Source organism: Monopterus albus, unplaced genomic scaffold (assembly GCF_001952655.1).
Source record: "Monopterus albus unplaced genomic scaffold, M_albus_1.0 scaffold319.1, whole genome shotgun sequence".
Taxonomy (NCBI): domain Eukaryota; kingdom Metazoa; phylum Chordata; class Actinopteri; order Synbranchiformes; family Synbranchidae; genus Monopterus; species Monopterus albus.
Window position 1 is genome coordinate 656,162 of NW_018128199.1, and position 12,913 is coordinate 669,074.

Below are 12,913 nucleotides of genomic sequence, written 5' to 3' on the forward strand. Positions count from 1 at the left end.
AACACTCCCCAACCAAGCTCATATCAAGCAGAAGTACTGCAATTTTCATTCCAAGGGTTGCCAAGAAGTGTTTTCACAGCTTCTTGCTGCAGCTCTGTTTTTGTCGTGTTTGTGTGTATGTGTGTGTGGGGTGAGTTTTTAGTTGCTCTTGTGTTTGTGCTGAGGAGCATCAGGGACCCTAATGTGAACAAAGAAATAATCAAAACAGAGATAAGTTTGTAGCAACAGCACACTTAGACACGATTGTTTGTAATACTGTACATGACCAGAGACACAGGGTCGGTACCGGACTCATGAGTCTGAGTAGGAAACATGATTGTTTGGTATAATCTCTCACTGCTTATAAAACCTATGATGAGGGTTTGCAGCTAAACAGTGAAAACGGCTTGTGTAGTCTTTCTATTCCCAGTAGATATTTAGCTACCAGCAGCTATTTTCAACAAGTTCATACAGCAGTTCATGCTGTCACGGGCCTCGAATACCAGTCCTTGCCAAAAAGGAGCCCTAACAAACTAGTATGAATGCTTATACACTTAGGGCATTTTCACACCCATGGTTCATTTACAGTAGCCTGAATCAGTGGACCAGTTTCCTCACCAGCTTGCCACCAGTGCACATTGCCCACTGAATTTAATAGGTATTGTAGCACCTATGAAATACAGTACCTCTACTGTAGGTGGAGCACAAGTGTAATTTCTTGATCCAAACTGTTTGACCTAATTTGCACTTGCTGCCCATTTTTGTGAAATATGAAAGTGGGTCGTGAAATTACCAGCAAAGGCAGGGAAAATTTGCTTGTGGCCAATGAAAGTACCACATGACGCACATGGCATCTGCAAGGTCACATCTGATGTGGGCCAGCACAAAGCTAGTATCCCGGCAGTCACAGTCTGTTTCCCCACCCCCTCCTTCTTCACAACCTCTTGATAGCTTCATCTCCCTCCCTCTCTCCATCTCCACCTCTGTGCCACATAGCGAACGGGATGTTGAAGAAAATTATAGCACATAAGGCTATCACTGGGCAGCCACAGGGACATGTGAGCCACATATTGAACTTAGACCAAGGATGTTGGGAGAAGGAACCAAAGACTCCTTCATGAGTGTATATACGATATGTGTATGTGCATATTTTATGTTTTCATTCAAATTATTCCAAGTGTCTTGGATATATTAGTTCATCCATGTAAGCATGTCACTCTGTTGAAGCAATAATCCATGTGATAATATTTTCTATTATTATTTTGATGCATGTTTGCTGTCAAGAGTAATTGTAGGTGAGAGAGGGGGTTCAGTGTCTTGCCCAAGGACAGTTCAACACGTGGACTGCAGGGACTGAGATTCAAACCTCTGACCTTCCAGTTGGGAGACGACTGCTCTACCCACTGAACCACAGTCGCCCATGTGACCCTATGTGACCGCAGACACTAAATTATGTAAGACTGCTGTACATAAGTGAAGTGTAATCTCTCTGTAAGGGGCCCTAATCTTGTGTAAGCGCACAGCTCATATATGCCTTTGCTGTGAAAAGCTGGTGTTTTCCTGGTGTCCTGTGATGTTTCTGCCTCACCTTTACCTTTACAAATATTATTAATTAAAGTTCAATTTGTGTAACTTGTGTAAATAGTGATACTGCACCTGAATGGGCCCCTCTAGAATCATAGTAATGATGATCAATCAAGATGAATATTTGTATTCTTAGACCAATCAGTAAGCCTAAGTAGTTAGTCTTAGTAAAGTAGCCTAAGTAAAAGAAGTGAGGAACAATCATGTAAGAGACATGAAGTGTACCTTCTGTGTCTTTCTCTAGTAGCTGGTCTCCCAGAATGGGATGAGGCAAAGGTACACCAACTTGGAAAAAATCCTAACGCATCTGAGTCTTCCCCCATGTGGACTGCTCCAGAGATTGTCACATTATTAGATAGGGGAGTTCAACTCTACTGCGTTTAGTAGACACTTGACTCAGTTACTTCTGTCTGCCCCAGGTGGTGTTTCCCAGTGTGACCCGAAGGTAAAACTATAGCCTTTGCCTAGCAGCGTCAGTGGGAGAAGAGCAACCCTGAAAAGCAACTAGATAAACTGTGGAAAGGGAAAAAGAAAAAGAACAAAGTGAAGTAAATGGATGCAAACTCATAAAGACTGAAAGGAAATCTTACAAAAGACCTGAAGGAAAGAAACGGGGCCCACAGTGTTGGTACTGGATTGATTGTTATTCATCTTTGTCAGTGTCACATGTGAGGCTGCTGAGCAGTTTATCACCGATGACAGAGCAGAATCATGTTCAAATGTACAAGCATACACACATTCATCTCTTACAGGGTCTGTACATATACTTACATTAATTTCCAGGAGACTTACCCTAACCTTAGCCAAAGCCAACACTTGCTCTAACCTTACACTCCTTCATTTTCATAAAATTAGACAAATTGGTGGCAGGGCCCAGGCTCCAGCCCCCACAGGTTTTGCATCACATGGCAAGAAAACAAACTCCACCAGACAGATTTCCTGCTCTGTGATGCTTCATAAATACTACCTCTGATAAAAATACTTTTGAGTTTGAAGCCAATATAATTAGTACATCCATCTACTTTTATAATAAATGTGTAAATCAAATGAGATGCGGTGTATCCCATCAAAACCCAGCTTCTCTGTCCCAGAGACCCAGACGCAATGGCAACAACACTGATAATAATTTCAGTGTGACAGAGCCACAGTTTATGAGTGACTCTAATTAGATTTGCTATAAGACAGCAGTTCAAATGGAAGAGCATAAAAATGTGGTAAGGTCCAAAATGTTCTGCAAAAGGTTGTTAATAAAGCAGCTGCAGGTTTTAATTCACTGCTGCACAGGATTAAGTTGTTTGAAATGAATCCTGAACATTGTTTTAACTGCCAGAGAACAGCTGAATGACAGAGTGACTAAAATACCTTTATACAGGTTTAGAGGATAAATTTAGTACATTTTGAAACTAAATCTGAGGAATTCAATAATCAATACAATGCTACTACGTGATACGTAGTGTAGATGTGTATTAGTTGCACATGATCTTTTGCATTCCATTTTACTGCATACGTTTTGATTTGCCTGCGTGTACAGCTGGTTCTATATGCTTTTTTATGTTGTTTTATGGTTTTTACTTTCTTACAAGGTTCATTTAACTCAAATGAAAAGGTTTCATAATCCAAGACACACATTTTGGACTACAAATATTGTTTCTAAGACAAACTGAATTATCTGTTCTAAAAAAAAAGATGACACTGACTTGTGACACTTAAATTTCAGGAGTCATTACAATAATTTTGAATTTTTTTTTATGAACTTTGGTTATTTAATTTACAGCCATACAGCATATTACAACAGGCAAATAAAAAAATGCCTGGCTTGGCCTGATCTCAGGCATGTAGACTGACTTGGGACATCTTTCCTTTCACTTTAGTTTGAAGGTCACCGGGCATTACAGTTTTCTTATTAAATCTTGTTTAACTGTGCACCTACACACATATATGCAGCATTTGTGCATTGTGAGTTTTTGTTATATTGAAGACCTGATAAATATGAAGACATAATCAAATCATTGTATAGATGTTAACCATTGTGGAGTTGTGTGTAGACTCATCTTATCATCAGCTGAGCAGTAGGTTTAAAACACCACAAGCACTGGGCAACAGTATGATTATAAAAGTAGACTGGGCTTCTAAAATTAATCACAAACCATTACTTGAATTGGCATCTAGTGTTACAGATGCACCTAGGCTCAATAGCAGAGATGCTGCAGGTTTAGTGGAAATCTTTACCATCCCCACATTGCCTCACCTGTCTGATGGCGCACAGCAGCTTCCCATAGCAGAACACAATCACCAAGAATGGCACAGCAAGGCAGAAGACAAACAGGCAGATGATGTAAGAGATGTTATTCGCTGTCTTCGATGTCCAGTCGACAGAGCATGTGGTCCCGGGACCTTCAGGGCCGTAGTGGCTCCAGCCCAAGAGTGGTGGCAGGGTCCAGACGAGGGAGTAGACCCAAGATACACTGATGCCCAGGGATATTTTCCGGTAGTTGGAGGAGTCTGCCTCAGTGGGGGCCATCATGGTGCTGTAGCGCTCATATGAGAGGACAGCAAGGGTGATGAGGGACACGATGCCTGTAGCAGAGTAGACAGGCCACATATAGGTAACCCTTAAATGCATCTTTCATGTGACATACATACAGTAGTACAGGCTCACAGCTGCACAACAGAAACTTAAGGAAATACACACAACTGCACAGGTGGATGCATTAAATACAGTACACAAACAAACACCAGAGACAGCATGTGCAGCTGTTTTCTTCCTTTTTATCCTCAGATTACTGTTGCTCACATTTAATGAGGCCATCAAATAGAGACCAAACGCCACTGCCTGTCCAAATGTTTATCTACTCTAGTGAGGAAAACATGCACAGTCACTGTGAGATCTGGCCTCACAGCTCTCTGAAATCAAAACTGCAGCTAATATGAGCTTTTGGTTTATAGCTTCAAAGAGCGGGGGTGATTATTTAAAAAGCAAACAGCCTGAGCAAAGCGCACAACATAATAAAACTACAGCGAATGTGGTGGCTGAACCATATAATAATTCATTTCACATGCCAGGGCCTGCAGCAGATACACATTGCTATAAATCATAAACAGTAGCATTACCTGTAGTGTCTCTGCTTGACAGCAGCAATGCAATAAAACACATCACAGAAGATTTTGAAAAGTTTTCTTATGTCTGTAAGTGCTCAGCAAACACGTACACTGTAGTTTGATATCTGGCTTTTTCAGTATTTTAGAGGCAGAGTAGTTGTGTTCATGCTGGCCCCACAGCCTTTATTATCCTGTTTGCTATTTGTTGTGAAGCCATTATGATCCGCGAGGTTGTCCTTCATGATTTTCAATGACAATGAAGTAGACGTTCCTATGAGAAGGCAGTCCAGATTTTTTCTGAGCTGCCAAAGCCTCAACGTACTCAACACTGAATAAATGAAGGTAAAACGAGAAGGGGAAGATAAAGGAGGTGGTAGAAAAGATTGAAAGCAATTTTTCCCTCTGTGATTGAGGACAATTATTTTGCAGAATGTTTTGGGGCTTTCTTGTACTTGCATTGTGGAAATACACTGACTATGCTGCACACACCCCTGACTCCACTCCCTTTGAGAGAGCGTGTTATGCCGGTCTGTTATTACCACCAGATATTACACTCATGTTGCTCTTCCTCCACAGAAGGCTTACAGTAATTCCAGGCTTTTATTAGCACTGTTACAAAACCAACACTGTTTTGATACAACTCACTTGTGTTTCCTTTTCATCTGGGTTGAATGGGGTTAGTTTCTACAGGTCAAATGTATTTCTCATATATTTTGACAAAATATGCTTTCAGCTCAGCTCACTGCTGCTCAATCTCGTCTGGCCTGCCACTTTTCCTCGGTTATTTTCTGTCTGATCTCTGGGAAGGTTGAAATGAAACAGGAGAATTTTCTTCTTACAACAGTTCGACTGGCTGATATCATCAAGCTAAAACCTTTGTGATAGTGTTTGTAGCTGGATGTCAACAGTAAAGAGGAATGCTTGCTACTTTAAACTATACAACCTGGTAGAAATAACCCTTTACTCCAGTAGAGCTGAAAAAGTCTTCTGAAAAACTTCTTTTGAATTTGTGATTTCAAGTGGATCTTGATAAGGTCACTTGCTAAGGTTAAGAAAGATTCAATGCAAGGTCCTCCTGTTTGCTTGCGCTTCAGCTTTTCACCTGTTGATGAAATGTGCCCCACAGTCAGGAGAAGTCTACGTTAGTTTAATCCAACTTGTCCTAGAGGAAGCATGCTTAGAATAATGGAAAGTCTGAACATCTACAGTTGTACAGTGTAGTGTGACAAGTAAGCAAACCTTCTCTGGAGAAGCAAGTGGGACAAAAACTCTGAACCAAAAACTTTTTTTGTTTTACTGAAATCAGTTTCTGACCTTAACAATGTAATGTTGTGCCTAAACTTTACTAAACCTTTCAGTAAGGACCATGTGTAACATTTTCTGAAGGTACTGACAAATGCTGATAGGAATACTGCATGAGAAAATGGATGTATGTGTTGTTTTGGAAGTCAATGACAAATGACATTTTGTCATGTAGCTTGCAGAATCAGTTTTAAAAATGTATGATGTTTTCAATATGGCTTCTCTGTTTGACTGTGATAAGTGTGGAATGTTGGAATGGTACCTCAGTCATCTGCTGATTCCAAGTACTTATCCAGTACTCTTATCTACCAAATTTCTCTCTTAGATGCCCTGATATATAAAATAACAGACAACAAGAAGATGGTTTCTAAAGTGGGTCCTTGGTAGGAAATTCTGTTGTATTGTATCTCACACTGCAAGTCAGGAGCTTGTGTTGTACTAAATCCTTTATATGACAGACTGATAACATTTATAAATGTCTCCAGTGCCCATACAACTTCAAGTCAGCCAAATCTTTCTCAGATATGCCAAAATGAATTAGCAGGCCTCCTCCATGGCATGAATCCGCAACATGACCATCATCATGTTGGTGAAGCAACACACAGCTGACCCACTGCCCTTGGACTCTTCAGTAGTGTTGATCATAATTTATCACTTTACATGATTATTCCAGCCGAATGCCTACTGCTTCGTATGAGAACAGCTCTTCCTTTGGTTAAGCAGCTTGTGAGTGACAGGGAAATCTCTATTTGAAGCCATGTAATGTCAGTGTAACACTCAACTCTGGAACTTCATAGCATCTGATATCACACAGCACCCTCCTCCTATCGTCTAGTCATCTGAATCAAAGGCAGCAGCTAAATTTAATATTTGAAAATGAAACATCTTATGTTATGATCATGTCTGAAGTTTTTAAAAAGAAAAAGGATCACCTTTCTTCTGCTGGCTCTCTAATCCCTCACTGTCTCTGTGTTATTTGTGTGTTAGGAGCCATCCAGTTTGGTATCACAGGATCAGAAGCTGTGAAGCTGTGTTTGTTCTGCAAATTCCATCTCAGTCATCATTGGTGCACAGAAGTACTGTGACACTACTAAGTCTAATAAAACAAGACAAAAAGAAAAGCTGTTCATTAGGAGCAAATGGCTGGCTAACATTAAGAATGAGCGCTTTGGCTAGCACGTCTCAGTATACAAAGATGATTATTCACATTCATTTTAAGAAAGCTTCAATGAACTATTTGCTACATTGGCTCATTAGCTGGCTCTGTGACCTTCATGGTGGAGTCACATTCTCCTGCTTTCTTTCTCCCTCCAGAGACTCCTCTTCACAAATGAAAATCACTAAGGTCAGGTGTTGCTTGTGCCTGCGTGATACACATGTATATGTATTTCCTCCTCTCTGTACATGTTCATCCATTTCTGTGCTCATATCTGTTCTAGGGTTGTATGTGTGAGTGTGCGTGCATGTAGAGGGGCAGTCAAAGTTCACTATGCAGTGAGTGGGCACAGCAGTGCAAGGTTAATCCAGTGACAGTGTGCAGAGTCCACTTGAGGCAGCCAATACGATGCATGAAAACGTAGACCCGGTGTCAAGTAAAGCCAGAAAAAAAAAGACAATCAAATTTCAGTGAGGGTAAGAGGAAGAGATGGGCTGGATAGGCATGATAGGGTAAAAGCAGGAGGCTACAAAGGGTAGAGGGAGCAGAAATACAAACAACATTGCTCTAATGCTAAGATAATGTTGCTTTTTGTCACTGACAGTGATGGAACATTGATCATTTGGAGAGAACTTTGGAGAGATTTGGTGAAGACAGACAGTCAATCTGTCAAAGCTGCTGCCGGCATCACAATCGCTTTCACTCTTCCTTTTTCTGACCATCCCTCACTTCTTTCTTCACTCTGTTTTTACGAGCCCATTGTAGAATTGCTCATCCATAACCAACGGAGGTTCTAATGATGTCTCCCAGCCATCTCTCTCTCTCTTTCTTCTTGCAGTGTTCCAGCTTGAAGAAGCCAAAATCCTTTCAGACAGATGTTTCCAAATTGGCTCGTGTGGATGTCAGCATTACTTATCTTCAAATGATGCTCACTGTAATCTCTGCATAAAATTCAAGTTAGCGAGACAGTAGATACAATTTTTATACATCCAGATACTAAGAAACACCAAGAACTTGTTTTATTCTCTGCTTTGTGACAAAAATGAAAAATAATCTTGTTTTGGAAAATGCCAGTTCATCCCAGAGGAAATGGAAGTACTGTAGTGCACAGCAGTCTACTTTCAACTTAAAGGTTTGACAGATTCAAGAGACTCTTAAGTGAAGGAAATTTCAATTCAGTTAAGTTGAACATGTTATGTGAAGTTTTTAGCAGTAGATTAAGAAAAGAAGCAGGGTGATCTGGTGACAAAGGGTTGGGAGGGAAATGCCTGATGAACCTGCCTGCTACATGAATCAGACTCACTGAATTTAATGTGTATAAATGTGTAGTTATTTCCTTATCTTATCTTATCATTAATCATCATATCTTATCTGAAAAGCAATTTATATTGCACCTAATCTGTATGAAGGGTGCAAGATAAGATAAGATAAGATACTCCTTTATTGTCATTGTAACACATACAATGAAATATGGGCTTTGTTGAGGCAGTGGGAACTGTGTAGTTCTTCCAGAGTGAGGAGAGGGCAGCCGATGATCTCCTGGGCTGTATTAATGATCCTCTGCAGTGCTTTCCTCTGAGCCACTGTGCTGCTGCTGTACCATACACATATACAGTATGTAAGGATGCTCTCAGTGGAGCACCAATAGAAGGACACCAGCAGTCTCTGGGAGATGTCGTTCTTCCTGAGCACCCATAGGAAGTAAAGTCTCTGCTGAGCCTTTTTAAGCAGTCCAGAGGTATTCACACCCCAGGTCAGGTCCCTCTTAATATGCACTCCCAGAAGCGAAAGGCCAGCACCCTCTCCACATGGTCCCCGCTGATATACAGTGGCAAGATGTCGGTTTTCTTCCTCCTGAAGTCAACAATGACCTCCTTAGTCTTTGAGGTATTAAGGAGCAGATTGTTGTCTCTGCACCACATTATCAGTCTCTCCACCTCATCCCTGTAGGTAGTCTCATCCCCCCCCACTCCAGAGATAAGCCCCACCACCGTGGTAAATACCCATAAAGTCACATTGATTGACTGATTGACCCAAGGGTTCAAAACTACCACAAAGAGACATAGTGTAATATGACCATGGAGATGAAAAACTACCACCAAAAGATGCAGAACTATCACAAAGAGATGCAAGGCAACCACAATGTGTCACAAGACAGCAATACAGAGATACAAGCCATCAAATATACTATAAAATATCACAAATCTACAACAAAGAGATGAAAAGGTGCCACAGAAAGATAAGAATGACCACAGAAGATGCACAATGAGTCAGAATTGGTAGAAAGAAAGGCAAGAATAACAAAGGTATAAGGATCTACTACAACTATATGTAAAACAACCACAAAGAGAATACAAACAACTTTTGGTTCTTTCAGTCTGTATGTATTGTCTCTGTGTGCGGTTCAGACTGTTTCTATTTGGACAGTTATACAATTTTTGTTCTTGAGGCTCTGCACTTAAGCTCAACCAATTTGAAATAAAATAGTGGTTACTACATTAGGTGTCAAGTCACATTTTGAACTGGAGCAGACTTACATCAATTTCAACACAAATTTCCGTCTGTCTTGCCCCTAGTGAGGAAGTGGGGATCTTTTACCTGTCTGTGCCCATGTTGCTCAGCGCATATCTAACAGTGCGTCCATGTTCTGCTGTCACTGTGTAAATATGCATTGCCATGAGTCACAGACTCACAGCCATGTAAATAAGAAATAAACAATCAGCATCTATTTTTTGCTTTACTTTTTCCTAGTTGCTATAGCATCAGCTGGACTCTCAAGCAGGTGACTAAGCAGGCGATAATCCTACTCTTGATGAGGACAAATGCCTGAAATCTTTAGTTACAACAGATCTCTACAAACTGGCTTGTTGTGTGTTTGGCTTGTGTGTCATAGATTGCAGGTGGTTACCAATAGCTGCTTTATTTTAAACATTAGCAGATTAGATGCACTGAATTGAGTGAGAAGGAGCCTGCTGTGCAAGATTTATGAGCCCTTATATAAACTTCATCAGAGAGAGGCTGTGGCTGCGGATGTTCAGCAGTCAATGTAAACGCAGCAGGGGTCTTCGGTTTTTTGAAAAGCTCTAAAGATTTCATTAAAAGGTATGTTTTTTAAATCCCGTGAAAAGCAATTGATGTCCTATTCCAATAACCAATTTGCTTAAAGAACTCATTTTTAAAAAAATAGCTGACCATGAAATGATTGATGTGACCTGTACTTCTAGAATTAAAGCCTCAAAATAATAAAAAATATAAATTTAAATGATAGAAATTAAAAAAAAATGACTAAAGGGAGTGACTGTCAGTGAAAATACATACAGGATTACTTTAATGCAGTGAACTGTATGATGTACATGACATTTCTCACATCTGATCTTTCATTCAGTCAAGTACGGTGCTCGTGCAAGAACAAGAATTCTGAAGGCTTATGAATCTCAAAAGAATGACTTTTATACCAACTGCATCGCTTGTCCTGTCTGATTCATTTTCCAGAAATGTTCTACAAGTGGTTTAAGAGCTTGGTTTAAGATCATAATGTGTAAAACATCATTTGAAACATGCATTTTGACTGGACATCAAATGAGAAGTTTTATAAGATGCAGCAGTGCATTTGTTATAACATTATGAACTTGGTGGTCTGAGAGCCCAGTATGTCAGACTGCCTCTTCAAATGTTTTTTGAATGGTTTGGAAAACTTTGAAAGCAGTTAGTGTGACTGATAGTGAGAAAGTGTGTTCATTAAAGAACTTTACATCAGACACCAGCCTGAGGATTCCTGGTGACAGAATTCATTTAATGCTTAATGAATAAATCAGTCTTAGCTCAATTTTATTGGAAGTTTTGATTGATGCAATGCTCATGAGAAATGAATGGTATTAATTTTAATACAAAACGCCTTGTTTAGAACATTGTGCACACCCTATTTGTCTACAAATGAACACAAAGCTTTTGGGGGGTCTCAGCCTCCCAGCCTGGCCAGGTTCCAGGTTAGTGAATGAATGCCTTATTCTCAGTTGCACCATTGTGCCCCATTTGCATCAATATAAGCGCTCCGGAGCAAAGGTAGACCAGCGCCAATGTTCTCATTACAAATGTCCCTTGGGTGATTTTGTCTCAACAAATGCTGCTTATGCATCTGCCATTGCCTGCTCATAGACCGAGACCGTGTGCCCGCAGCCCACAGACCCCTACAGACCGGCAGCTGAAGGCACAGTGATGAGGCTTCCCTTGCCCGAGGCACTATACTCAATTGCATTGTAATAAGCATTTAGTGGGCATTTAATAGCAGGCTGAGTATGTGGCTTCCAATCCACCATCTCCGTGTGACATGTTTTCAGAGTTCATAATGACATCTGAGCAAATGACTAAGCCTCTGGGAGGGAACGCGATGCACACGATACATTCGCCCGTCTGAACACCAGGAGCGATTTTATGCCATGAAGATACATGCACATGCAGCTTTGGAAGTGACTAGAAGTGACCAAACAATCCCCAGATATACAGTAGCTAATGAGCAGCAACCTGCCGCACCACGAAGACCTGCACAAGACTGTTCTCAACTCATCACCTATACAGGCAACATCAGCACAGCGACTGTGGCTGTGCACCTATCTATGATGTGCAACACCGCCCTTGATTTATATGCTGTAATTCTTTGGACAAAATAGTAACAGATGATCTGTACTTTTACCAAGAACGATCTATGGCAGGCTGCAGAATGATCACACCCAAAGAATTAAAAAGGGGAAAGAGACCAAGCTTGAGATAAAGAAAAGACATTGTTCAAGTATGGGTAGACGTGCAAATCTAATCGGTTGGTCAAAGAATAGGTTTAATGTTTTCCAAATTTTGTGCACAAGCAATTATCAGCTTCGCATTATTCAATTCATACAGGCTACGCGGATTTTCAGGCTTTTCAATGGAAGTTTTCTATGGCTATAAAAACGCACCATGCATATCACAACTGACGTCAAGTCCAATTTTATTTAGAGTTTATAGCTCAATATCACACATTTACGTCATGAGACATTATACAAAAGACAAAAATATGTATTTAGTCCTTTTTTTCAAAACCTTTTCAAATCTAACAGCTGTGGGAAGGATACGGCGCACTGTCACTCACAACTAGCCTACATCAGAAATAGAAAAAAAAATACAGTAGCCCACAATTGTAACTGAAACACAAACCATCCATATGAACATCACCTCACAGATGAAGCATTTCTACTCACCAAAGAGGGAGTTGGCGAAGCCGTACCACACGCATCCCTTCTCTCCTATGAGCCACCTTCCCTGCGTGCTGGCCGCGAAGCTGAACGGAGTCCCCAGTACGCACACCAGCAGATCGCTGATGGAAATGTTGATCAGGAGCAAGTTGATGGGTGACCGCAAAATCTTATAGCGACAGAAGAGCACGAGCACCAGCAGGTTATTCACAAGTCCAAAAGTGCCGATGAAACCCAGGCACACAGCCACAACAAGGTGTCCTGTCGGGGTGAGGTTGATCCGGTCTGAGCCGCCACCCAGGTGCCCTTCCCCGGCTCCGGCACACACAGCGCTGTTGACCCCAGCGCAGCCGTTCACGCTGACGTTAGGCAAGATCATCACAGCGATGTCACGCTGGGCGGTCACGGTGCGCTGAACGGCGGCTAATGTGTCTTTGGCATTGCTTTTCTTTTTTGCTTTTTCTGTGTGAAAAGAGAATATAAAGACAGCTGTAACTCCTAGCCAGCAACCTTTGTTGCTTTAAAAGAAGTGTCAAGTAGATAAAGTAGAGCCAGACAGAAATGTGGG

The 12,913-nt window shown here is 41.0% G+C and overlaps 1 protein-coding gene across 2 annotated transcripts in view; it reads right to left on the reverse strand.

The window, feature by feature from the left end:
• Positions 1-12,913, reverse strand: part of tmtopsa (teleost multiple tissue opsin a) — a 42,627-nt gene that overhangs the window by 29,539 nt on the left and 175 nt on the right. For both annotated transcript variants that reach the window (XM_020624106.1, XM_020624105.1), the window contains exons 2-3: positions 12,352-12,807; positions 3,812-4,140 (exon numbers count right to left, since the gene is read on the reverse strand). In XM_020624106.1, the coding sequence (XP_020479762.1) occupies positions 3,812-4,140; positions 12,352-12,724 (702 nt within the window). In that variant the 5' untranslated portion in view covers positions 12,725-12,807. The remainder of the gene's footprint in view (positions 1-3,811; positions 4,141-12,351; positions 12,808-12,913) is intronic.